Source organism: Genypterus blacodes, unplaced genomic scaffold (assembly GCF_046128005.1).
Source record: "Genypterus blacodes isolate CSIRO-AG114 ecotype Tasmania unplaced genomic scaffold, CSIRO-AGI_Gbla_v1 ptg000030l_1, whole genome shotgun sequence".
NCBI lineage: Eukaryota > Metazoa > Chordata > Actinopteri > Ophidiiformes > Ophidiidae > Genypterus > Genypterus blacodes.
In genome coordinates, this window is record NW_027466843.1 from 3,406,495 (window position 1) to 3,433,882 (window position 27,388).

The window sequence follows — 27,388 nt, forward strand, 5'->3', positions numbered from 1 at the left end:
ATTCCCTAGTATAAAAGCACCTATTGATCTCAATGGAGCATATATCAGTGCTGAACGGGAGAAACAAATTGTGCAAAGGGACCTAACTTTTGTCATATGATGTGCATATATCAACATTCTGCTACTAGATTGAAAGAAAATGAAAGCTTTGAGCTTGATTTGTTTGATTTGATCACACCTCACTCTCCTTTTTGGTTTAGTACAGACTTCAGTCCACAGTCGTATGAATATAAATATATACTAAGCATCAGTAAACATTGCAGTCTTTGCATCAGAAGATTAGAAGAAGATAAAACAGTCATCTTAACATCTCCAGTCAGTCAAATATAAGGCCTGTGTACAAACTTGGTAAAACTTATAGTAACTCATGCTGTGTATGTGAGTGTAAAACACCTCTGACTCGCGCACTGCTTTTCCTATCAACACTGTTTACTTTCCTTGCTTGCACACAAACATACTATTGTAACTCGTAAACGAAATAAATCAATAAATTAATGAACCTAATCTCTATGGTAGAATACATTCAAGTACACCGGTACCTCAATACAGGAAAATGCAAGCAGCTTCTCCTTCTTTTGGAAGGTGCCAAAAGATTCCAGCCTGCAACCTGCTAATTGACTGAGAGATATGTGGGCTACAGTGCATACAGTCAATATCCACATGCACCTCACCAATCTATGCTGTGCTATGTTCATTTACACCACAAAAGTGCACCAGAAACTCACTCTGGTGATCCACAATGTCATAAATTGCATCTATTATGTTATTGGAATAATGTGAGCTACCATGGAGCTCTGTGACACTAATGCATTGCCCGGGCGATCTCATGCTTTACTGCTGTTTCTAACACAACAACTGTCCCAGGTCGTCTCTGCCCACATCTACAGTAGCTGTCGGCTCACTGGTGACCCTGTATAGCTGAGCTTCAAAACCACAGGTGGTTTAAAAGTAATTTCAGTTTCTTTAGAATTTGTGATCCACTCATAGTGCAGTGAGGGTGCGGAACAGCTGAGTGAGGCAGAAGACGGAGGCTGTGAGGGCTGTGCATTGTTTGGCTAGCAGCTTGGTGCTCAAGTCCTGGCAGCTACGCTTGCTGCTGGCCCGCTCTGCTGCCAGGCAGAAGTCCCTGAATGATCGGGCCACATCTGCCAGACCTGCAACTGCCTCAGTATTCCTACGGTCACATCTGTCACAACCTGAAAACCAGAGGCATATGCTGGCCAAATTCACCAGGGTCTGGAAACAGTCTGCCAAGGAGTGGAACATTTCCTCTGGGCTCTGTCCAATCACCACCACCTTCTGGCAGCCGGCCATCAGTCGCCTTGCCTTTATGTGCAGAGCCTGATTGTTCTCTGTGAAGTGGGCGGGGCAGGCGTCCCTTGGATGGCGACCTCCGTGAACTATCACAGAGTGGTCAGGTGCACCACTTTCTATGATGGAAAGGAGCTGATCTACATCAACCCGCAGCTCTTGGAAACCTGCAGGGGGTTCTGGGTACTGCTGCTGACCTAGACGGCTGAGGGTGTCCTTGTACGTTTGAGTGAGGAAACCGTCAGAGGACTCCAACAGCGGCGAGAGGAGAGGGCTGAGCTCAGAGGTAGAGGAGGAGAACAGAATGGAGCGCGGAAAGGAGGGTGAGAGGGAGGAGGAGGGAAATGGTGGTGTTTGGGTAGAGAGATAGGTGGGGACAGGGGTAGCGGTCATGAGAGGACCTGATCCAGACGTTTGTGTCATACTACTGCTCTGTGAGCGGCACGAGAACTCATAGACTGTCAGTTCATCGTCAAAACTGTCCCCTCTGCTGAAGCAGTTTGTATAAACCATTGGGCAGCCACAAGCATCCAGGGGAATCTGGACCCCCTCCACTACTGACTCACATGCAGATGCGAGCAGAGAACTACAGCCAAAATCAGGCTTCAAGGGTGTGGTGGACCCCAAAAGGGCTGGTGTTGTGGTCTGAGAACGATTCTCACATATTGTAAACACTGTACAACCTGATGAATGTGTTTTCTCAGAGTCTGAGTTCTGTGCTGTGTTGCTACAAAGGCCAATTAATGGCCTGTCACTACTTTTCTGTGTTACTTTGTGTGACTGACTATGAAACGGGAATCCTGGCCCATTTAGATTCTGTGTGGTGACCACAATTGGAGGGGAACTGAAAGGTGATTGATGGCTTATTTCATTACCTGGAATATTTACATATGTGCTTGAGACTTTTGGCTTTGATTCCGGAGCATCTTTTATAGGGCCTGGAACATCAATTACCCGGCCTCTAATGTCTCTTTGGATGCCTGGGTTGCCCACTGTGGGACACGGGGGCTCTGTGATCGGTCCCGGCGTGTTATTGTTGGGGCCGGTATTCCGAGGATGATGTTTGTATTCAGGTTTTGGCTCAGTCTGGACTGGGAGTGACTCGAACATCAGCACTCTCTCCCTCACATTCACCTCTGACACTATAGAATGACTCATCTCACCTGAGACTGTTTCTAGAACAATCTCACCATCCACTTCTGATCCTGTAATTGTTGTGTCGGAATCATCTGACTCGGCCGATTCTACAGTTGCGGACGTTTCCAAGTCCGCTGTTTCTGAAACATCACAAGTGTCATTCCTGTTGAATGGACTCTGTACCAGATTCCCCACCACGCTTTGGTTTAGAGATTCCTGGGAGCGAGATAAATAGAGGGGTAAGCTTTGAATCTTCCCCCTAAGTGTGGAGGCCGATAAGCGTCCCATGATGTTGGGGGAACAGGTCGGAAACAGGAAAGGATTTCGGGAAGGAGGCTGTTTGGAGGGATCGTTGATTGGAGACAAATGAGTCTTTGCTAATATAACAGTAGCAAAGCTGTCTTCAACTTTTACACTTGGCACGGTAGAATCTTGAGAGCAAAGAGCATTTTCTCTTGTTTGCTCAGTATGGGGTCCAACACCAGAAATGTTAGTAGGAGATGTAAAACTTGCAGTTTCAATATTTGCTGCAATAGAGCTTCTGTCAGCAGTGTAATCAAATTGAACAGAAGGAGTTTCCGTGTCAGAATGTGACCTTACATGAGCTTCAGTGTTTGTGGAGATCCTCATTTGAGACTTAACTGAATCATCGCTGACAGTATGATTTCTAGCTACAGTCTGCAGAGTTCTGTCTACAGGTTTCTTATCACTAGAATTCGAATTTAAGGAATTATTCACTTCATCGTCATCAAAGACATTGTCAGAATTAGTGCTGTCAGTGACTTCATCGCTAGCTGTCAAGGCAGAGCTCACAGCCGCCATGGCTTCATCCTCCATAACAATACTCGTAACTTCTAAGTGTGGCTGTGCTCCGTTATTGTGCTTACTCATCAGGATTTCGGGACTTTGGGGTTCACCGCCTCTGTCCTCTGGATCAGAAGAGAACATTCTGCTTGAGCCTCCCATGGTCTTGCTGTCCTCCCTCACTCCGTGGTCACTGGGAGACTTTTGAAGAATTGGCAGTGGAGGTAGCGGAGATGAAGGTGGAGGGGGCGGTGGAGAGTATGACAGAGGCTTTAAATCAGCACTCGCACTTTCCAGCATATGAACCACTTTGTATAGATTTTGCTCTGGGGTACTCAGAGGGCCATTGTCATCGTTTTTACTCCTATCTATCACACATACAGGCGTCATGTTGGATTCTGTCTGTTTTTCAGAAGTTATGAGTGGGATCTCTGAACTTGAACAGAATCCTTTCTCTTCCTTGTCCTGGTCTTCTCCCGTTTCCTCCCTCTTAACCCCCTCTTCAATGTTCACTGGTAAAAACATATGACTGGTGAACGGCCCATTCCTAGACACATCTGATGACTCCTGCTGTTCTCCCTCACTTCTCCCCTTCACTATCTCTGCCTTCTCCTTCTCATCCTCTCCCAACCCTTCCTCCTTTCCATCAGCCCTCCGATCAGTGCTCTCCTTCCCGTCCGGATCTACTCGGCACCGGACAACTGTGATAGTGGGAGAAATCACCTTCACAAGATCTGTGACTGATTTGGATTCCATAGAGTCAGGTTCCATCTCCATCTCTTGCTTCTTGCCCCTGGAGGGGACAGGTGGGTCTCTGGCTTGGCCCTGTGGTCCAAAAGTAGAGAGAGAGTGTGAACGTGATTTGGACAAAATAGGTTTTGACACAAGTTGGGTTGGTTCGCCCTCACAGTGGGTCAGGGAGGAGACAGTAGGGCATGGAATCTGTGTTTGCTCTGAAGGTTCTGGATCTGAACTCAGCGAATGATCATCGGTGGTTTGTGATAAGAGCTTCCTCTGATGTCTACTAGAGATCTGGTCCTGCTTTGATTTAGGATTTGGTTCTGGGTATGACACTGTGGAAGTATAGTCAGTTTCCATGTAGGAACGCCGCTTACGGGATCGTTTTCTGAGCTGGAACAATGTTTCTCTTCCTCCTCCTGCCTCTTCTCCCCTTTCTCTGTCAGCTTCTGCTTTTCCTTCAGAATCTGCCACAGAAACTCTGACATCGCCGAGGCTGAGTGTGCTTCTTAAATCCAGTTTCATCTTTCTGCAAAAATCTGTAAGATATATTAAAAAAACAACATTTCAGCCAATCCTATATTTGGTTAATGCATTGAGCTTGGACACATCATCCTGAATATTTATGCAGAGTTTATAGACACAGGAAAAATAAAGCTCTAAAATTAAATAAAAATTCTGGTTTGTATTATTTTATTTGCTATTTTGGTCAAAGATGAACGGCAGTTGAACTCTACCTTACCTTTGTCATTCAATGATTCCATGTTTTAACAAACAATGAGAACTGACAACTGACTGAAAATATTTATTAATTATGGAGATGAAATGATGAAGGATATGATGAACTTGCTGATGGTAAACTAGTGTAAAATACTGATAGACTGTGTGTGTTGTTGAGTGCTTTCTGTCATTATTCTGTTTTAATACCAGAAAACACACATCACTACTTAATTATTGTTGTGTCTACCTTGTTTCCTTGTTGTTATGGCCTGTTGTGCAACAACAACAACAACAACAACTCATCACAATGTACAATCTAACCACTAGATGGCAGCAAAAGTAAACGTGTGATTTATGAACTGCAGAACGATTGATAGCCTGAAAACTAAATCACCTCTAGGCACCGTCCCTGAGGTCAGGTCTTCAGGTAAGGTGAAGCGATCGCTGGCATCATAGAACTCCTCATCAGAGCTGCTGTCCCCAAAACCCGGTGGTGGTTGAAGAATGGGAATGCCCTCCAGGTCTGCAGCCTTGGCTTGATCTTGATCTTGCTCCACCTCCACCTCCTGTTCCTCTTCTCCCCTCTTGCTAAGCTGGGGCTGGGGAAGGCTGCGAGCGCTATCAGGGGTGATATTGGAGCAGAGTTTGTAGTAGCATTGTGCATCATTTTCGTTAAAGTTGAACACAAAGTCCATGTGGGAGGAGGGGGACGACGGGGAAGGAGACTGTGAACGCTCCCTTAAACTTCCCCCTCCTTCCCCCGCTCTTCTAATAAACTCCTCCATTCCCTTCAACAACTTCATCCTCCTCCTCGTCAGTTCCTCCTCTTCACACTCATCATCGCTGGCCTCTGGAGGGCTCGGTAGAGAATCCACGAGGCGGGTCAGCTCAGTAAAAGACAGGGGGCTGTCATCAGAACAAGGGTCGGCTGGACATTTTTGCATGTGGTCAATGCTTGAAGAGGCATAGACAAGAGAAAGGAGTTGGGGATCGGCTCCATCACCTGACCTCCTGCAGCCCTCCCCTCCCTCCGCTCTGCCTCGCCTGTCCACTCGCTTTTCAGGAGTCGTGATTTGGATCAGGGGGTGGGAGTGGGCAGGGGGCGGGGCGAGGAGATGGGGCTGGGCGTGTCTGTCACAATACGGGTGGAGCTGAAGAGCAGAATCGAAATGGGCACGAGTTTGTAATGGAGTGCCAGGGAAAGGATGGATAGACGAAGAGGAGCAGGAAATTAGGTCGTCTTCCTCCAGGGCATCCAGAGAGTCACTGGAGGGGCTGGTGACAACACGGGAATCGCTTTGACAGGAATCGGAGGCTTCTGATACGGATCGCTGCTCCTCTGCTATTTGTACCTCTTCTTCACCTCCAGTCACGCTCTCTTGTGCCTCCTTTTGCATCTCTGTTCTTTTCTGTTGTTCACCTGAGTCGTCGTCTGTTATCTCAGTGTGTATTTCAGTCACTGTCTCCATCTCCGGCTTGAGCTCTGTGTTTTTGTCCTTGTCTTCTCTATCATTATGGGCCAGAGACTGGTTCTTTTCAGTGTCAGCATCTTTTTCATCCTTTTCCCTTTTCTCCCCTGGAAGTTTATCTGCATTTTCCCCTCCATCTTTGGTTCTCCTTCTCTCTCTGTCTTTCTTTTGTCTTCCCTCTGGGTCTAAGGAGCAGGGTTTGTCATCATGAGGTAACACAGTGGCCACTTCTTCCATGTCCATGTCCGAGTCGTCTGAATCACTGCCACAGCGTGACACATAACCTTTGAACATACACAAAGTGCATATAAATGAAGAGAATGCCACCATCAAATGAAATACATGTTAGATCTGCTATTCCTATCAATAGTCCTTCAAACTGAAATCTGAAAGAGTTTCTTGCAGAGTGTTTACGGCCTACTGGTGTGTGCATTTGTGGATGTGAGCCATCCTATAAGTAATTGAACACCACCCGCTGTGTGTTTTCTCTCTGTACCTTCTTCAGCAGAGACTCTGTGCTTCTTGGAGTCGTCTATCCAGGGAAAGATGTCGAGATTGGGGTCAACAAACGCACGGCAATACCCTGCTATGAGACAGGACATGTCTTTGGCAGCTACCGACTCCAGTAATAATGTGATGGGCTTGGAGATGAGAGGAGAGGAGAAAAGAAAGAGAATGAAAAGATCATTTTATTAGTGGAAAAGCACTTTATGTAATATCACGTAATAAAAGAGTTGAAGATTTTATCTGTCCAGTTTTACATCAGTTTCTATAAAATGCCAACTGGCAAATGAGCTGAGATCATTATGAACAAGGTGCCAACTGAAGTAAAGAACAGGTGTGACTTCCTGATGAAAACTGTGTGTGCATGTGTGTATGTGTGTGTGTGTGTGTGTGTGTGTGTGTGTGTGTGTGTGTGTGTGTGTGTGTGTGTGTGCGCGCACTCTTACCTTGATGTCCTGCAGGTATATCTTCACCAGGCTGACCTTCTCTGACTCTGGCAGCAGCTCAATGCGTGTAATGCTGGTAAACTCTGTGAGCGTGGTCAGGATACTTAGCTTGTGGTTGATTACTTGACTAACCCCATAGCGTGCCCCCACTAACAGGGTCACCATGGACTCCCTGTCCTGGAGCTGGAGGGCGGGAAGCAGGGCAGGGACGGAGAGACAGAAGAGAGTGAAAGAAAGAAAACCTAGATAAAGTACAGATTCAGCATAACTCCTATCAACCGTTATCATGACAAAAAGGTCTGCAGCATCTCTTTCTCTCTCTTAACTGCAAATACAATACAGTACAACTCTACCATCATGGTGGCACTGAAGGACTTTCCTCCAAATGACTTCAAATCACACAGCTCCTCCAGGTAGTTTATCCGTGCCTGGTTGACAGACAGGCTCTTTTGCTTGGGCTCGTGCTGTGCTTGCTTCTTCATGTGGTAGCCAATGGCCTTCCTCAGATCTTTCTCCCGCATGTTCCTCAGCAATGTGGAAGACACAAAGTTCTCTATGCCCCAAGTCCTCCTGGATGAAGAAGCACAGAAGCACAGATTGGGTTGGTCAGTTTATGTTTGCTTGTAAAACCTATAGTTAAATCTAATGGATAGTATTTCAAATGTGTGTATGTCTCACGTGATCGTCTTCAGGTTGGTCTTTGGTGACTGTCCACAGCAAGCTAGCCTCTCCTGGATGTGAAGGGCAGCTAGTCTCAGAGCCGTGTTACACCGCATCTCTACAGCGAAGCGCTCCTGCAGCACATCATTCACTCCCTGCCATGGACGCACAGTATTTTAAAAAATGCATCATTTTAAATATTAAATAAATATGCTTAAATTCCAATACATTTTATGTTAATATGTGAAACACCTTTACAGCCAGCCAGCATGTGTTTTCTATGCTTAGAGGCATCTATAGGTTTCCATTTATTCATGTACAGTCATCATGATAACATGTTATTAGCAATGTCATCTATGAGTTTATTCTACAGTGAATTGTAACCTGGTGTTTATCTTTGGGTAACAAGTACAATGACCCACCTGTAGATAAAGGTACTCAAAAGCAGTGGGGTCCTCCACCAGCAGGTCCTTGGGTTCTTTGGGCATGAAATAGACACGGAACAGACATCTATAGTCGTGGACCTCTTTTTTCTGGACCACCTGGACACACACAAATAGGAGGGGGAACAAACACAAAACCTTACTTTCCATTAAGTGGACTGACATAAAAACTATTGTCCCTTTGAAACTGTGACAGATTTGAACCACTTCTGTTAAGAAATAGACATGTATGTAGATTTGAACCAATGAGTTCAAATTGTGTGTTTTGTGTGTAGTACCTCCTGTATCCTCTCCTCATCGTGTAGCAGCAGTAGTTTGGTGATGCTGTGCTTCTGCTCCAACACCAGTGAGAAGTGTTCAATACGGCTCAGGGAAAGCTTGTCTTTCAGTGTCATAACAATGTCCTGATGCACAAAGACAAATATGAGTGTGAGATAAATTCACAAAGTAATTCCTCTTAATTACTTTGTTTTTAAGGTAGGGTAAAGTAGGCTATGTCAACTGGAATGGATACCTTGACTGTTGTGCAGGGCTCAAATTTGAAGGCCTTCGTTTGCCCATTCTCCAGATACACCTTCAGCACATTAGGCAGGAAGAGGAGGGAGTTGCCCTGGTAACCACACCACACACACAAAAAAGGTCAGGGGTCAGGGGAAGTGTCAGATAAAAATATGACCATCACAAATTATCCTGGCTCAAGGGGGATTATGGGTAACAGGGTGATGAAGAGATGTGAATCACGGAGAGTGTTTGTGGTAAAGACAGAAGGGGAGAGAGAGCGAGAGAGAGAGAGAGAGAGATCAACCCTCTCAAATCTCACAGTGCACGTCTTTGCTCCCTGCTTCTCACACCATCTCCCTCTCTCTCTCTCTCTCTCTCTCTCTCTCTGCCCTGTCATCTTTCCCTACCTCACCCCTCTTCTCTCATGGTTTTAAAGTGTTTTTTCTGTAATGAAACTGCATCTAATGCAACATTTATGTCTGTATGCTTTGTAGTTCAAATTTTATATAACTCTTCCCTTGTTTCACTCCTATCTTTCATTTCTCTACATTTTATGGTTGGATAACACAACAGCCCATTCCCTCTCTCTCTTTCCCTCTCTGTCTCTCTCTTACTCGCTCACTCTCTGTCTGTCAGTCTTTCTCCTCTCTATTGCAGTCTGTCTAATTCCGTAATCTTATGCTTACTGTCCTATAATCACAGACATTAGGACTGGGGGATGAGGTAGATATTGATCGGTGCTTTCTCTACGATTAGTAATGGGCACTCCAGCCTATGTGGTTTCCCTCATCCAGCTACTTTCACATCCGTTGACAGGATGTGAACTATAACCAACCAGAGCTGAGCTTTTAGAAGGCCGACTACGTATAGGAGAATGCTGAGCCATTGTAAGCATCACACCTGGTCATATTAAAACTACATCTCAGTTTAAACCCCTCGGAAACTTCTAATGTGCAGCGAAGTGTAAGCTCTCTAAAAAACAAGGGGACAATCAATCTGAAAGAAGAAACAAAAGCATAAGTAAGCAAAGTGTTACACTGACTCCACGAAACTTAGATCAATGAATTTGGCTGTTCACCAGCCACTCAAAGAGAAAACCAAGGCCAATGGAAATGCCAGTATGACTATGAATGATACTACATGTACAATGTCAGCACCTGTTTGATTAATCCAAAATATAAAATGTGTGAAAATGTAATGGAGGAACATTTGGTATGAGTGAACTTCCATTATGGAAACAACTGGATCACATCTTCATCAACTCACCTGAGAGTGTCCATTAACTTCCACTTCCTCAGCAAAGTGAACTTTGACAGGGTTGGACTTGAGCTTGGCCCTCTTTTCTGGTGTGATGAATGATGACTTTGGGCCCTGAGAGAAGCATATAAGTGTAAAGTAAGTCAGAGTAATGAGAGTATTCAGATCATTTAATTTGTTATCTATTCCAGTCTATTTTTCGCCTTACAATTGAACTAAACTTGTTTTCATGAAGGTTTTTGGTTGTCAGGGTCACTGGGTATCTAAGAACAAATCGACTGGACTCATCATGTTTAACAAATTAACTATGCAATACATTATCATACAGAGATACATGCATTACAAGAAAATTGCAACTGTTCATAAAAAATGGTGTGCAAATGCATTTTTGCTGTTTTGCTATTTTTTCAAATCTCACAGTATATCAGGTTACACTTGATGGTTTGGATGCATGAGGAGGAAATTGTTATTTAGAATCTAACACCCAATTGTAATAATTTTGGTGATCCCTAGTTGTGAAATCTTTTGCTGGTTTGTCGATCGTTTGTTGAATTGTTTCGGGGAAATTCAAATGATTTGTCAAAGCCTGTAGAATCCTTGGAGGGGCTGGATTACTCTTTTCTGTGAACCATTAATCAGATGGTAAATGCGCTTCCATCAGCAGTGCTACTAACGAGAATCACTGAGGAACTGCCATTTATTTATGTACTGTATCTGCTTCTGCTCAGCACAAATACATCAACTTTACGGGTTCAGATGGGAGAGTACGACCCTGTGCAATGAGCGACCGTGATGAAGTGTGTATCCAAAGGGAGGGGGTTGTGTCGGGGATCCTGGGGTATTTTCACTGGGTGTACCATTTTGTCACTTTTAAACAGTGATATAGCTGTGGGACCTTGGTGACAAGATGTTGGTTATAATGTTTGACCCCAAGCCTCATTGACAAGCTGATGAATGGGTTTGTCCACAACAGCATTTTAGAGTCCCATGGCTGCAGACACTTAACATGGGTCTTGATAGATGACTTGGCCTTTGCAAGAATGTGTATTTACACATGATCGTGTATCTGTATGGGTGTGTGTGTCATCCACAAAGAAACAAAACGAAGATGCACAAAAAACACTAAGCTTGTGCTGCCAAAACTGGACCAAACATCAACCAAATAAATTCCCAGCAGTATGTCTATTCTTATTTAAGTACAGTGGACTCACCAGCATTGTGCGAAGGACAGTCATTGTCAGCGTGTCTTGACATTCCCTAGACAGAAAAGAAAAGCTGGCATTATACACCATTCTGTGTTGTGTCTGCGTCCACATGTGTGTGTGCGTGCATGTGTGTGTATGCAACTGTCTTGTGTGCACCTGATTATTTCAGCAGCTTGTTCTGGGGTCAGGTCATCCGCAGCCACATTATTGATCTTCACAAGCTGGTCACCAGGGACTAGCCGACCATCTGCAGGACCACCTGGATACACAAAATGTACTTGGGTTGTTATGCCTGCAGGCACTCAAGTGAGCACCATTCATACTGTAACTGGAGCAGATGATGGGGAGTATCATGTATTCACCGATGGCCTTTCATCTCACACAGACGCATACAGTGGTGTTACACAAAGCTGTTCAAACAGAGCTACTCCACTGCAGACAGACACCTCTTCACCTTATTCATTTTACATCCCACCACCTCCTCAACCAAACAAGCAAACCTCACTACTGGTACTTTATGGTATAGGACAGGTTATGGAAACTTTGTGGTCATGGTTTCCATGTTTCTATGTTCCTGCATTGTTATTTGTGCCGAAACTGAACATTCACTTCATTCATTTTGTGTAAATTTGCATACTGATCTGCCTCCATTGGTTTGTATTAAGAGCTTTGTAGTTTTTACAATTTCCATAAATTTGTGGCTGATATGATCCTGTGAAAACTAATCAAGTGCAGTGCGGAAACATTTCACTTTAAACTTGCATTCAAATAATTGATGGGCTGTGTGTAAACAATATCAATTGTTACACACAACCCACACTCATCAATTCCATATACCACACGCAAGTGTGGTAAAAATAGCAGTATCAAAGATTAAAAATACAACAAACAAACTCACAAACGATGAATAAAATGTCTTAATATGCATCAGGCATTTATTTCATTGTTATCGGTTGGTGTTCAGAAAGTGACACTGATTTCACTATTCGTGTGTCAGAAAGGGAGAAAGGGAAGGGGGGAAAGGGGGTGGGTTCTTTGCAATGTTATCCATCCTTAAAAGGGAGAGAGAATTTGAGCCAAAGCCTAGTGGGGCCTCTGGAGACATTAGCATCTCTCTCTCTCTCCCTCTCCCTCTCCCTCTCCCTCTCTCTCTCTTTCTCTCTCTCTCTCTCCCTCTCTCTCTCTCTCTCTCTCTCTCTCTCTCTGTGTGTGTGTCACAGGCTGCCAGAAGCAGATGGTGACAGAGCAGTCTTGAGCCAGGCAGGAGAAAGTGAGGTAATTTGCCCCCAGGATCTCAAGAGGATTCAGATCCTTGTTGCTCTGCAGCCGGGGTGGACAGTTACAACAGAAGGAGCATCTGTGTATCAGGGTACATCTGACTGGGTCAAATCCAATCAGTATTGTCAGTATGTGTAATTCTCTATTTGAACATGTACTTACAGTGCTTTCCATCATTTTATAATTCTTATCCCATTTACAGCACAGATCTGTTGACATTAATTCCATAAAATGAATTCAGGTACTGTATATGCTGAGAGTAAAGACCATAATGATGAGGTCAGCAACACTGGTTAGCAATGTAAGAGCAGCTTCAATGTAAATACTCCTAATGATAAGCAGGAGGACCTGAGGGAGAGATGTATGTATATGAAACATGCAGCGCAAATTGCAGCCTGATATGAGTATCCTTGTGTGTTTGCAATTTGGGTAAAATGAATGAATTTATCTAGGCAGCAGCTAATTATGCAATCATCGACTGGCCGGCCTACTAATTGCATTTGGCATACAAATGAGACGGATGGTAGAATGTATCCAACATGGAGCAAACAAAACGCTTGAGAATCTAGAATCTAGAAAACGAATGAATGAAGTAACCAAATATCAAAAAAAAGTAAATTTGGGTGTCTATCTTATCTTTCGTATTCTTTTCTTTTCTTATATGTAGTTCTTATTCCTTCTTAATAATTCTCTATCATCCGTTATTGGCGTGATCCTCCCTTAAATGCATGTACACACAATCAAATTGCACTTCCAGGCCTGCATATGTGCATGTTTGATACATTACACGCATGTTTTTTAGAGGAGAACGCGTCAAATCTGCACCCCAAACCAGCTTTGTACATCTGGCCCTCATCATAAATCTGTTACATTAAAAAACAGCCATCAATATTATCAAATCAGTTTATATATATATATATGTTAATATGGTGTTAAGATCTAATAGGCAGAACAAGGGCACATTCATGTCTACATGCATACATAAGTCATATCATCATCGAGTTAAATTCCTTGTGAGTATTTGTTTTGAAAAAGATAAACTTTCCTTAATCATAGAAATATTAAGTAATTAATAGTAAGATTTTTTTTGTAGCATTGTTGGCAAAGTATGTAGAATACCCAACATTTGTTTTGGCTCGATGTTGGAACTGAAAGTAGCAGGCTGGTATTCTTGTGCTCAATTCGATACATCTCCTCATTCCAAAAATATACTATTGACCAGATAGAAACTAGGATCTGTTCAACTCATTCAGGTTTTGACATGTAATGTACACAAGAGTGTACAAATGGACATTATTGATGTCATGAAACTGGAAACCATTTTGGAACCATTACCTGCCCATCCATTTCTATTAATGTGTTGCCTTAGAAAAACATATACATGTGCTGTTTCAGTTAAGCTGCTCAGTTCTTTCCTCCTGTCCTCATTGTTTTGGGTATCTTAATCTAAATTAAAAATCCCCCAAAAATGAAAATTCACTACTTTTTGCCTGTTTGTCTTTCATCACTGCAACACCATATATTGAGAAGATAGCGTTAAATATTTGAAATGCCAGTATGCTATTGTGCTCTTATTTGTTTATATTAAATCTTGTCCTACCTGGTGTCACATCTTGCACCAAGATTGGGCTTTGGGATGTGAGCGTGAGGCCATGAGAGTTGAGACTTGGGTCCCGTTGGATTTGAACGTTGAAACGGAAGTGGTGATTCCTCTCATCAGAACTAGACTCTGCTGTCTTCCCATCCTCTTCCACCCTATCTCTAGAGAGGAGGAGGTTGTCAGTAAGCAAGTAAGTGTGTGTACCTGAATAAATGAACTGAAATGGAAACAATTTTGGCAACTTGGTGAAAGTTAGTGCTACCTCCAGTGGTGGCTACGACTAATGCTACATTTATGGCCCAGTGCGGCCCAATTTACTACCCATAAAAATGTCACATGAATTAAAAATGTAATTACTGGACACTCCTTGTCTTTTGATGTATGTGTGGATGTACATGCACATGCAGGTGTTAGCAAATGTCTTAATTTCCCTTCTTTTTGAGCAAAATTTCTCGTCTAATTGAAAATGTATTCATTAGATAAAGGCCATATATGCTGATGAACATGGACAATCAATGTTCTAGGATACAAATGACTGTAAAAATGATATGACATAAATAAATGAACAAAGGAACAGTTTGTTTTAAGACAGTGCTGGGGAGACAGGTAGCAGTAGGAGAGCTGTACCTGCTCAGAGAATGAGACCTGCTGCTTAAATCTCGAGACCGTCTGAGCCATCGTACCACCACTTGCTCCACCCTGCTGGTCTTACGGGATGGGGAGCGGCTTCTGTCCTGCGCATCCATTTACCTGGCATGGGAAGAAGTCCAAAGGATTAACATGTGATTGGTCTAATGGTTCAAGTGTGAATCCAAAGCACTTCCACAGATGTTAAGAGACAGAGGGATTTGTGCATATTAACAGCAAAGTGTAAGTGGAATGAACCTATCGCTGTAATTATTTGGATTTGGATCTATCTCTGTAATTATTAATGATACATCAAAACCATTTTAGTGCTACAGAATCAGCATCAACCCAGCTACACATTAGTGGTTACAGCATCTTTTTGCCCCATTTGGTACGGTGCCAGTCGGACAATACACTGTATGTATATTAACCAGAACCACAATCCATTGCTATTGACAGCCCATAATGGAATTCATATGCCTACATTTCTGATTTAATTGAGATCGGTGTATCCACTTTAATGGGTTGAATATAATCAAATCAACAACCAGCCAAAGGAACAAACAACAACCAAACAAAGGAACAGACAAAGCAGTAGTAGAAGTAGAAGTGAGGCAGCTTCAAAGTGTTCTATATGTAGCTGCGTGGTGGGCTGAGAGGAGCACTGATGTCACTTGTGGCAACAAACAGCTTTCAGCCAGTTACGAGCCAATTTTTTTTTTGACACACTGAAGCCCTAGAAGACACCAATATCAATAATAGCAAACTTTCTGTACTTGTGGCGCCTCCTTTAAATGGGTCCCAGCTGTGTGCTCTGAGGCAGGTGGTTGTGGCTGGTGAGCTGTTTTAATGGTCATGTGTCTGTGGGTTTTAGAAGAACTACTGCATGGGGTTGCTTATGACTTAATGGTTACTGTTGGAACCCTTGTAATATTTTTCATATACATTTAGACACAACGGGTGTATGTACATCATTTCATGTTCAAATGCACTCTCTCTTCTCACACACACATTATGTTCACACACCATAATTCAGACTGAAGACTGAGACCATCTAAAAAAAATGTGTTCACTATTTGTTACCTGACACCACATCGACAATATCAAAGGTTGACTCAACTGGACTGTGCCTGAGAAATGGATACCTTATTATGAAAGAATGAATAAATTAATGGATAAGTGAATGAGAGAATGATTTCAGCAGCCCAGTGTCCCTCGTGTCCTCCCACAGTGAGCAGCTGCAGGGTGGAATCTCCCCCAGACGGACATTGTTGATGATACACATTAGTGCCATCCATTAGAGGAAACAGGAAGGAGGGGAAGGAGAGGAGGTACACGAGGAGAGGCGAGGGGGGAATATGGTTTGTAGAAAAAAAAGGGAAGTAATAGCAGTGGCAAGTGCATCAGGTACAGAAAAGAGTCATCAGCACTGAGCAGCATGACGGCAGATGGAAGGGAAGATGTGTGATAGAGTTATAGATAGAAGGTGAGAGGAGGGCTGAGTGATCACAGCAGTGAGTGACACAGCCAGACAGCCAGGTCCCCTGGGAGATCTCCAGTCATAAGCACATTATCCATCCATCTGTCTCCCAATACCCCTCTTTTCCTTTTCTCTTGCCATTTCGCTCTTTCTCTCTTCCATTAACTTCTACCAGCCCCTCCCCTCCCATTCTTTTCAATCTGTGTATTCACCCATCAATTCCTCTCTATCTGTTTCTTGCCATTTGCCTTGCTTGCCCGTCTCCCACTTCTCTAAGTTACACAGACACAAGGCTCAAGCATACTAAGATTTGCTGGGGTCAGGATACCCACTACACACACACACGTGCGCGTAAAGACCGTGGACAGATCGCGTGTTAAGATCATAACATAAGCCCAAACAGTTAACCAAAATAACAATAATGAGGATTTCCCCATGAGTTACTTCCCTTTATAAGTGGATTATCAGGGACGGATTTCAACCAAATGTCCGAGCATTTCAAATGTCAAATGCTGGGGAAACATTTCTTACTGCAAAGAGATCCACTTCCTCCATATCCTGTAATCACATTTCCCTTCCTAAGTGATTTTAATTGAATAGTGTACTGATGAAGTACAAGGTACACTAGTGGGCAGATGGTTAATGGTGGACTGCAGTATCTAATCAGCTTTGTAACTGCAGTATTAAAGATAATAGAGCTCAAGAAGAGAGTGTTGACAGCATTTTCTGTAAGGTGTAACAGTAGAGGCTGCTGGGAGTTATAGGATTATACTGCACTTCCCTCTCATATCAATGCAAAGACACTTCTCACATTTCTGTTGTTTCCGACCCTTACACTCCTCATGAATATTTTCTCCTCACCATTAGTTTTTCATAATAAGAGGATTCAATTAAGATTAATCTAATTACACTTACTGTCATTTTGGATAAGAGATTCAACTTACACTTCTCAAAGGTATCTAGCTATCTGTGTGAACATCAGGCTGGCCATTGCATACATCCTGTAACTTATACAGTCTCACTCGGCGGTTGCTTGATCGAGTCCTGGGACTGACTTGAAAAAATGAGAATGATGGAGCAGCTCATAGGCGAGGCAGTTAGAAGTTACAAACTTGTGCTCTTTAAATTATTCAAATAATTGCACAATAAAGCTGTGCATTAGTTTCACCCTGGTAGTGTTAAAATGGATTGCAGAGATAAATCAACACTGGCAGAATTGATATGTGTAACCAAGAGCAAGGCACATAATCGGAAACTGCACAGTGTGTGCGCGTGTGTGTGTGTGTGTCTGTGTGTATGCTTCAAAATGTGTTATGGTTAATACTAACAGGACGTAAAATTTCATAGCAACTTCATTTAATTACAGTATATTAGAGTCTAACATGGGTGAGACAGACAAACAGACAGACACAGAGGAAGGACGGCAGCAAGGTCGGCTGTTGTCACACTCAGCTGCTCTCTGGTTTCATTAAACACGGACACACACTTTGTTTCCTCGTACAGCCCAAACACATGCAGCTGAACTTGAAACTCATTGCCTAAATGTGTGGATGAGTTTGAGTGTCTGTTTGTGACTGTCCTGTTAGCAATCAAATGAACAATCGGCTCAGCTCCTCACAAACATGTACCGGATAGCACGAGCTGTGTGGAGGAGGTCATGATATGTAGACACACAAAGAAGTGTGTGAACAAACATGTGCACCTCTGCTGTGCAGTGCTGTTTGTTTCCCAATCCTTTTGTAAATATAATCAAGGGTCTGACATCTCTTTGTACTTTCATCTGCTGTCCATATGCATGTTCCTATTACATTCATTACATACACACTGAGCGCACAGAGCAGAGTGATTCTCTACATGTTCTCTCACACAGAGACCAGGAGGATTTGGTTGAGTCACTCCCTCATACTGTTACCTCATACTGTCTATTCTATTTTAAATGTTTGTTATGTTTTGAGTGTAAAAACCCCCACAGGGATAACTGTAAATACCCAGTAATAATTAGATCCTTATTAGACTCAAGCTTTTGTTTACTTTACATCTCTCTGTTTCTCTCCTCTCTCTCTCTCTAAAGTTTAACAACAACAACAGTAGTAATAATACAACCTTCCTTCTTTCTCTCTATCTCTCTCCTCTTTCTATATAAAAAATGATCTCCAAAATATCCTACAATGTATGCGCAATGTCATGTACAATGTTTGCTTCGATAAAAACTAATTGCAAAAAAAATACTTTACACCACATTCACCGATGACCTACTTTCTGTATTAATGTCTGAAATGTTGTGCAGTAGTTTACAGGTCAAAAGGTAGCGAGTATAGAAGGAAAATTGATCCGTTTCACTGATGTGTACTGTGGCTTTATCAAACGCTCTCCAAGTCTGTTTCTTACTGTAAGAGAGACAAGAAGGAAAACATAAGTATACATTCCCTTTACCAATTAATTCCATTTTTAAATAAATAATCATTCAGCCAATTTGATATGGATATGATATTGCCAAAACATAGACTAGTAAATGCTGCATTGTCTCTTAAAGATGTGATGATGTATTGTTACCGATGTGTGCATGTGTTAATTTTTAATTGGTTGTTATCTAGTAGTTCAGAAAGAGAGGGTGAATATAATTCATATATGTTTCATGAGGCTTGTTTCTTAGTCACATTAAATATAAAGTCAAAGCCAAATGAAAGAAAAGTAGTTTTGCTTCAAGTGTACAATAAAACTTTGGTGTTTCCGCACAGCTGTGTTCTGTTGCTGAGTGGAAGCCTGCCTCAGCTTAGGGCCATGTCAAGTGCCACTTTGAAGAATAATCAATTCTGTGTCATTTTTATTGATTCTTTTTTTAACTGAGTGGTCGATTATCATCGAATCATTGCAACAAACCGTGAACATGTAATGAAATATTGTTCTTTTAGGACCATAACTTTTATTTGCTTGCTTTCAACATTTAATTAATCTAACTTTTATCTTTATTATCTTAGATTTTTATTGTTAATCATTTTCTAGATTTATCAGTGCATGCATTGCTTTCCAATGTCTTTTTAGCAACTGTTCACTGTTACCGTTTACTCTTCACTTTGTTTAATCTGAGGGTTTCTCTCTGATTTGGTCTTCCAGTTAAGTTTTTGTGGAAAGGGTTGAGTTGTGTACACTGTAGGAACGATATTGTAGATTAATTGATGGATTAAAAAGAAATTACTGATTACAAAATTGTGTGTTTTGTTTGTGTTATATTAGACAGAGAGGTTAAGTGGAATATATGATCGCATGTGAACACTGAATTAATTACAACTTGGTAACATTTGGTAACAGCATTTGCACAGTGCACTGAAACACACACACACACACACACACACACACACACACAGACACACACTTCAGATAAATGGGATTAGGGGGCGAGACTGCAGGCTGTGACAGGGGAGTTTGTGCGTCACTCCTGCTGAGCCAGATTAGACTGAGCTTCACCTCAGCCTCACAGGTCTGTTTAGGATAACAGACAGACTAAAACTATAACACACACACACACCTTCAATCTCCCATCCACTACACACACGTGCACATTTACAGACACGCATTTACAAACCCACACACATGCACACACACCAGCCGTCTGCCGTGTGTATCAGGGCTCCATGAAGGTGCCAGCTACACTGCTCTGCTCTCTCTCCATCCATCATTCTGCTGATGAAGACCAGGGTGTTGTCTCTTCATCTCCTGTTGACAAACACAAAAGTGTAAATAAAGATTAGACTGTGATACGATGCAATCCAGATCGTCCTTATTCAAATCACAATCAAAGTCCCTGGTGACACAGAAATGGTACCATTTTGTTTTTAGCACACAAATGCCAGCAGTTCGGATCTTACAAATTAAAGTAGCAGCAACGTATTAGTGGAAAGAAAGAAAGAGGAAAATTTGAAAAGTAGAGGAAATAACAAAGGCAGAGAAGAAATACAGAAGGAGGGAGTTACGAAAGAAGATGAAAGACGATGAAGGTCTTCCGAATCTTGACCTCTAACCATGTTTATCTCAACTTGAATGTAAAACGTGAATTTCCAAAGTAACTAGAAAGCACAGCCTTCAGAGTAAAAAGTTTATATGAATCAAATATAATGGAGGGGAAACTAAATTACTTGAACCTGGAAAATATACTGACGGTGCGGTACTTGAGTAAATGCATTTGCTACACCTCTGATATCGTACAACTCCTAACGCAGCAGACAGAGAGCTCAAGAGACAAAACGGAGACAGACAGGGAGAGATAAATGGTAAATGGACTGCATTTATGTAGCACATTTAGACCTGAGCAGCATAAAGATCTTTACAAAGCCTTCATTCGCTCACGGTGCCATAGTGGTGCCAGTGAGGAAAGAGCAGTTTTGGCTTCCGTTGTCTTACTCAATGACACTTCTACACGCAGTTAGAGGGATTCAAACATGCAGCCCTCGAGTTAATGGATGATAGACAGATACAATAGATAAAGGTGCAGGTGCAGGAATATTCGTATATATTATACTATCAATGACTGTACCACGATTTTCATCTGAAAGGAACGGACACCTATGAAGAGGCGAGCGCTCTGGTTTCTCACATGTGCATCAAACGACCCTGTCATCATTGTAGAGATGGAGAGAAGGGAACAGAGGAGAAAGAAGTGGGATAAAAATAAAAGGAGAGAGTCGGATCATAGAGGAGCCAGCAGACACACCGGAGGAGGACGGGGGAGAATATGAGTACAAGGGAAACACGAGAACGGACAGGAGGGGGTAATGATAGACAGGAAAGGGCAAGGAGGGAAGGGAAGGATGGAGAAAAGGAGAGGAAATGAATCAAAAGAAGAGTGGTGGACGACGGCAGCAGGGCTCAATGGGCCTGCTTGGCTGAGTTGTGCTGTTTGTGGAGTCCCAGTTGCTTCTGCTCTGCTCCAAACACCATCCATATTTAATGAGGCCCATACAAAGCTCTGGGAAAAGAGATGCTTGGAACTCCACCGCCCCACCCACCCACCCCACACCCACACTCTCCACTCCCCCTTGTCCAAGTTTTGTTTCTATTTCTTCTTCATCCGTCGTCTTCCTTTTTTCATCTGACTCACTTTTGTAGTACTTTTAGAAGATTGAACAATTGTTTGCCCTCTCTTCCGCGTCCTTTACCCTTATTAGCTCCGTATGTGACTGCACACTGATGTTCCCTTGTTCCTTTGTGCAATGATGTGCTTCAACGTATATATATATATATTTTTTTATTTATTTTTTTATTATGTCAGAAAGTGGTAGTGTGTCCATGCATGTGTGTGTGTGTGTGTGTGTGTGTGTGTGTGTTAGTCAGAGTGCTGCGTGCATCAATAATGTATCGAGATAATGCAGCCACTTCACTCTACCAAAAGCTACGTCTTAACAGGCTTACTAAAACACACAGCAAGAAAAAACACAAGATAGCAGAGAGGAAACACGAGGATGAGAGATGTGAGCAATGCAAAAAGGGAAGAAGAAGGTGAGGGTGTGTGAAACTCTAGTTGGAATGTTCTCTGTTTACACACTCTGTTGTTTAGAGCAGGTGCTTGGTGTCGATGAAAGTATTAAGACGGATTGTCGGTTAAGTTGTAAAGCACAGAAAAATAATTTCCCAGCGACTGACCGTCCAATGGCTGCTAGGATAGGCTCTAGCAACCCTGCAACCACGAATGAATGAATGAATGAATGAATGAATGTTCTTTTTGACCCATCAACTTTCATCAGTGTTATTATGTCAGGCAGAGACCAGGACGCCTTGAAGGACCGAAAAACCAATCCGTTCTCATTTCAACTCATCAAATACTGACTTGTGTAACAAAGTGTCACTGCCTAAATGCCAAAGGTCTCCATTTGCGAGACATGGAAGGGTTTCTAAGGGTTAAGGATTAAGGTAAGGGTTTGAGTAAGGCTATACATTTCGTTCTGGAACGCAGTTGTCCGATGACGTTGGAATGACCTTCTTGAAGCACCACTGTGTAATGTTTGAAGCTCCTATAGTGTGGTGTTGGGCACTCAGAAACTGGGGTTTCAGTTCAGCTCAAGAGAATGACGGCTCTGATGCAAGCACCACATTTATTCCCAGCCTCACAACTGTTATCAATATAATGCGGTTGGTGTGGCAGATCAAAAAAAAGTATTACTTGATTTGTAAAAGTAATTGTGATTATATAAATGTAGTTCACTTTCATGGGTGTTTTCACTTAGTGATTAGATCTTTTCTCTGGATGATAGTTCTGTCTCAGTTCAGAGACCTTAGCACTCTGTATTTCTACACACATATGGACCAACCGTAATGCACCAACAACCAACAGACAGACTAACAAGGTCTCTCCCAATGCCAAGGCGCCTCTTAATGCAAGGACATCATTATTCCACTGTCCACAAACATATATACCAAACATGTATGCTGGGAATTATCTGTATGTTGCTGAACAAGTACGAGATCAAGTGAGTTAACCTGGCATCTCTTACTTTACTTTGAAAAGATGGATTCAATTATGCAGAATAATTGCGCACTCCCGTGTTCATTGAGGCATATATGTATATACACATATATACAGTATATCATCAGTCGAAACCATGATCATCAGCCAAGCCTCTGATGTGCTGATGGAAAATTTTTAAAGCATGATATGCAGTAAGTAGCAAAAATTTGAAGTAAGTTGCCTCCTGAGCAGGATTGAGTAATGATTTGAGTAGAATGGTAATAAAAATCCACTTAACATAGAAATTATGTAACAGTTTCAATATGTAGATCTTCACAGAAAATTATAGGAAAATGGAAGTTGCTCCATGAATCGGGTAAATGATTTGCCAGCTGTCCATTACATTCTGAAGTGAAATGTCACAGCTCATACTGTATCAGGTAGCATAGAAATGTATGCAGCTATTTACCACACTTTAGGGCAGCACCTTTACAATTTAAAGAAGACAAAAAGCTGTCTGATTTGAATCATCAATCACTTTGAGATAAAATAAGTTAGTGTAAATAATAAGTTAGTGTTTGGAATGTTGCTGTTGGGGCCACCTTTATGTTTACAATTGCATTAAACATTGAGAATCTGAAACACATGTTCCACACTCAAGAGCACAAGGGAATATTTTCGATCCATCTGCATGAGAGGGAGCCCTTTAGGCACCAATCAAATACATTTCTAATGGGAAAATGTGGCAGCAGTCTCTATTGATTTCAGTAGAAGTGCTGTGGATTTGCAAACAAAAGTAAGTGAAAGTAAAGAGCAAAAATAAATTCATCCTTCACCACTTTGCCAAATGTTGGCACACAAAGACAAACAACAAACTTTCTTAGCACTGTTGAACCCTGAAGGGACAGGAGTTCAAGAGAGAGGAAGGTATTCATTAGAACTAAAGCTTGTGACTATGCCAGCTACTTTCTGGGTCTGTCCATCACCATTACAATCCTCAAATTAAATTCACAGTGCCAATCGCTGTTGTGACGGGGCGCTTTGATAAACAGGGTTCATACAGCACTAACTTATATAGTTGGGGCCCCGTGATATCGTGATGTAGAACAAGTTACAGGAAACAGGATCAGCAGGCAGGGATCCGTTTGTTATGCTTCTCAGTCCAAAGTGAAGTGATGGATAGCTATTGATAGGCTAGTGCACTAAAAGTGCTTAAAGAACTATTTTTGCTGTTGTTGGAAAAACCCTTTAATAAGGGAGTTTGAGATTGAAGCCAAACTGGCAGAAAGTGCTGTCTAAACGGAAACCGATTAGGGATGACCTCAAGCCTTTTAGACCTCTTTAGCTCATCACCTCCTAACATCTCTACCCTCTCATTCACCACTGTGGCCTAATAAGAACCACTTTTTATTCTTTGAGACTGTTTACCTTTAATTTTCTGTCACCATCAGTTTGTAGCTTTAAGAAGGGACGAACAATATGTCAGAGTGTAGTGGTCATTGTACCATGTGCTGTCTGGCGGTACACTCAGAGCAATCAAGGGCCAATAAGAGTCACATGTCACTGCATTAGTTTGTAGAAAGGACGAAATCTGATTAGGCATTTTCATTTATTTGTTTTGACTTACTGGGACCGGCGATGAAGGCTGCTGAAGGACTTCGCCTCAAAGGACAGTAAGGAGCAGTGCCAGCAGACTTATACACATAATGGCTTTGTGTGCATCTTTATGTGTAAGTCTAAACATGAGGAGTATGTGTGTGGCTTTTGTATGTTTGTGTATGTGTATGTTTATATACAAGGATGTCTTGTACATGCAGTTAAGAATCTGACAGGCACACCCTGAGTTTTTGCTCTGTATTAAACTTGACAAAGATGCAACATCAAAAATGTAGCCAAGCCTAAAAATAATACCATAAATTAATAAAGGAAGCGCGGCTATTTGGAACGCAGCCAGCCTCATATTCTCCTTTTCATTCTTCTGTTGTAATTCTGCACTGAGTATATGCGCTTTCTTCATAGAACACACAGATGCACTGTACTTCCCTGTGGATGTGTTGACATACAGTGCAGTTACTGCTGTAGTAAAGCCATACACACAGCACCATTGGATGGATTGTTTCACACATCAGCATGTAGCAATAGTGTCAATTCAGATTTATGTGCTTCGGAGGCAGGATGAAGCATGATGCAGCAAAATGCTAAATATCTGAAGCAGCATCTTCAGGTCCCAATTCTTATTAGCCATTTCTGCACACCGAGCTAAAATTCATGTACATTCCTGATGAATTTGTCTTAATTATGAAACATCAGCATTGCCTGTGTCACCTCATCACAATTGAAAACAAAAGCCTGATGGCTGCTTGGTAAAGACCAGAAAGGGATTTTTCTTAAAAATGTACAAGTTCAACCTTTGCTGGGTTCTAGGTTTTACTATGCCAAGTTATCTAGATGTACTGTTGTTTCTAAAAATATTACAGATGTAAAGTATTTAGTTAAATGTTCGGCCAACCATTTAAAAGAAGGTACCAATATAACTGTTAATGCTCTCCTATAGGAAGTTTGATTGTCAAAAGATGAAATGAATTCTTTGAGCAGATGAGAAGGCAATTTGATTCACTTCTGTGCTCAATTGAGCAAAAATTCTTATTATTTTTTTTTTTACTGAGTGTGACTTGAATAAGTATTTTACTGTTGTGTTAACAAATTTCACCAATAGATCTGGAAACATTAATAAGTAGGCTATATCTATTTAATGTTAGTCTGCGTATTAAAAGACGTGTCTGTCAATTTGAGTGGCGGCAAAAGCAAATCCTTTTTTATTCAACTGAATCACAGGTGTGTGTGTGTGTTGTTTAGACACTTTTGTGTGTGCTTGTGCATGGTCATGCATGCAATGAAACTTTAGTGAATAGACTTGTGATTTCACTAAGACTGTACATCCTTTACAGTTCTTTAGCAGCAGTTTTAGAAAATAACTGAGTCATAGATATCAATGGAGCCAAGCAATGCCTCTAGCGAGAGAGCACGAGAGAGGGAGAGAGGGAGAGAGAGAGAGAGAGAGAGAGAGAGAGAGAGAGAGAGAGAGAGAGAGAGAGAGAGAGAGAGAAAGAGAAAGAGAAAGAGAGAGAGAGACTTGCATTTGTGTTTATAGTAAAGCGAGCTTTGGGGACAGTGTAACTGATTAGAATAGAATTGAATAATTTATAGCTTTTCACATATTTTCTTTTAAAAAGTTCCATAGTTATACCCAATGTTGTTTTTGCAACATACACAACATGGCTCTTCATATTTGGGGAATTAATCAAAGAAACGGTGCATACTCTCTTTAACTTCCTCTTTAAATGTCTTTATTGCAAACAACAAAGCTCAGCGCTGATGTGATAATAAACACATTTCAAAATAAACAGGTCTTACCTTTTGTTTTTAATCCAGCGGAGGCACTTTCATGTATTTGCTTGTGGGCAATATGACCATAAGGCGAAACAATGAGAAGTAAACATCCCGTGTGTCGCTGTCATGTAGTCCTCTGAGCCATGTGCAGGTCTGGAGGAGCTTACCGGGTCTATCTGCTCTCTAATCCGCTCCTGTGCGCGAGGCGGCCCGTCCCGACCGGGCGGAGTGACGAGCAACTTCCACAGACGCCCGCGCGCCTCCTTCACACACAAAGGGAGGACCAATCAAATGCAGCCATAACATCTGGATCACAGGAGAGCACGAGCGCGACACTCCTGTCTGTTACACATCACAAAGTGCCAGAGTCCCAGAGCAGGTGAGAGCGCGCGAGACTGATGCGACAGTAATTCTCTCTCTCGCTCTCTCTCTCGCTCTCTCTCCCTCCCTCTCCCTCTCTCTCTCTCTCTCCCTCCCCCCGCGTGTAAACTTGGTGTGTTGTCGGTGTCCTCCTCCTCCCAGGTTTGATAACGCGCTTACACAGCACCGCTATTGACGCCTTTTGTCCGCCTGTGCACCGTACACACTTCGCGTGTGCGCGTACTCGTGCGTGTGCGTCAATGAATGAGGACCGGAGTGGGTGGGTGTGATGGTGGGTTGGGTGGGGCTGGGGTGAGAGACATAAACAATTGCCCAACAGGGAAATATTTATGAAGAACTACAAATTGAGATGATCTCCAGTTACACACTCACTCCATCATTTTAGGAATATTTTCAGAATCTAGGAAAGGATATGTTTGTATACCCTCTGTGTTGAATATTTAATAAATTAAGCCTTCAAAATATCAGTTCTTTAAGTTTTAATTGAAGTGAGACTTTGCATTTGTATGTGTAATCTAAGATTTAGATCTCTGAGATGTATTTGTAAATGTACACAGTTGATATACTGTGTGTGTGTGTGTGTGTGTGTGTGTGTGCGTGCGTGCGTGCGTGCGTGCGTGCGTGCGTGCGTTGCTAATGTCAACAAACACGATCATCAGTTGGTTTATTTCCAAAACCTTTCCAAAATCAATTGAATTATTAATATTTGCAAAGTGAATTATTTCCAGTAAAAAAACAAAATAAACAAAAACAAAACAACACCCATTTCCAATCAATCTTACTGGTAAAAGGTGCATAGATAGATAGATAGATAGATAGATAGATAGATAGATAGATAGATAGATAGATAGATAGATAGATAGATAGACAGACAGATAGATAGATAGATTGGCGTCTGTTGCCTCCTACTTGTTTTATTGTGTTATTGCAGCTCTCCCAACTGTCCACTGTATTCACTGAAGTATCCTGAGGAAAGCCATGTTTAAGCTCAGGAAATG

At 42.1% G+C, this 27,388-nt stretch overlaps 1 protein-coding gene across 1 annotated transcript; it reads right to left on the reverse strand.

Annotated features, from left to right (window-relative positions):
* Positions 1 to 981: 981 nt before the first annotated feature.
* On the reverse strand, positions 982 to 14,819 carry frmpd1a (FERM and PDZ domain containing 1a). Its single transcript, XM_076145745.1, has 14 exons — positions 14,701 to 14,819; positions 14,074 to 14,234; positions 11,352 to 11,454; positions 11,202 to 11,247; positions 10,000 to 10,104; positions 8,747 to 8,842; positions 8,511 to 8,636; positions 8,212 to 8,331; positions 7,808 to 7,944; positions 7,483 to 7,699; positions 7,130 to 7,312; positions 6,676 to 6,820; positions 5,105 to 6,463; positions 982 to 4,529 (listed from the first exon to the last, which is right to left on the reverse strand). The coding sequence occupies exons 1-14, from the start codon at positions 14,817 to 14,819 to the stop codon at positions 982 to 984; spliced, it is 6,465 nt and encodes a 2,154-aa protein (XP_076001860.1).
* Positions 14,820 to 27,388: the final 12,569 nt, after the last annotated feature.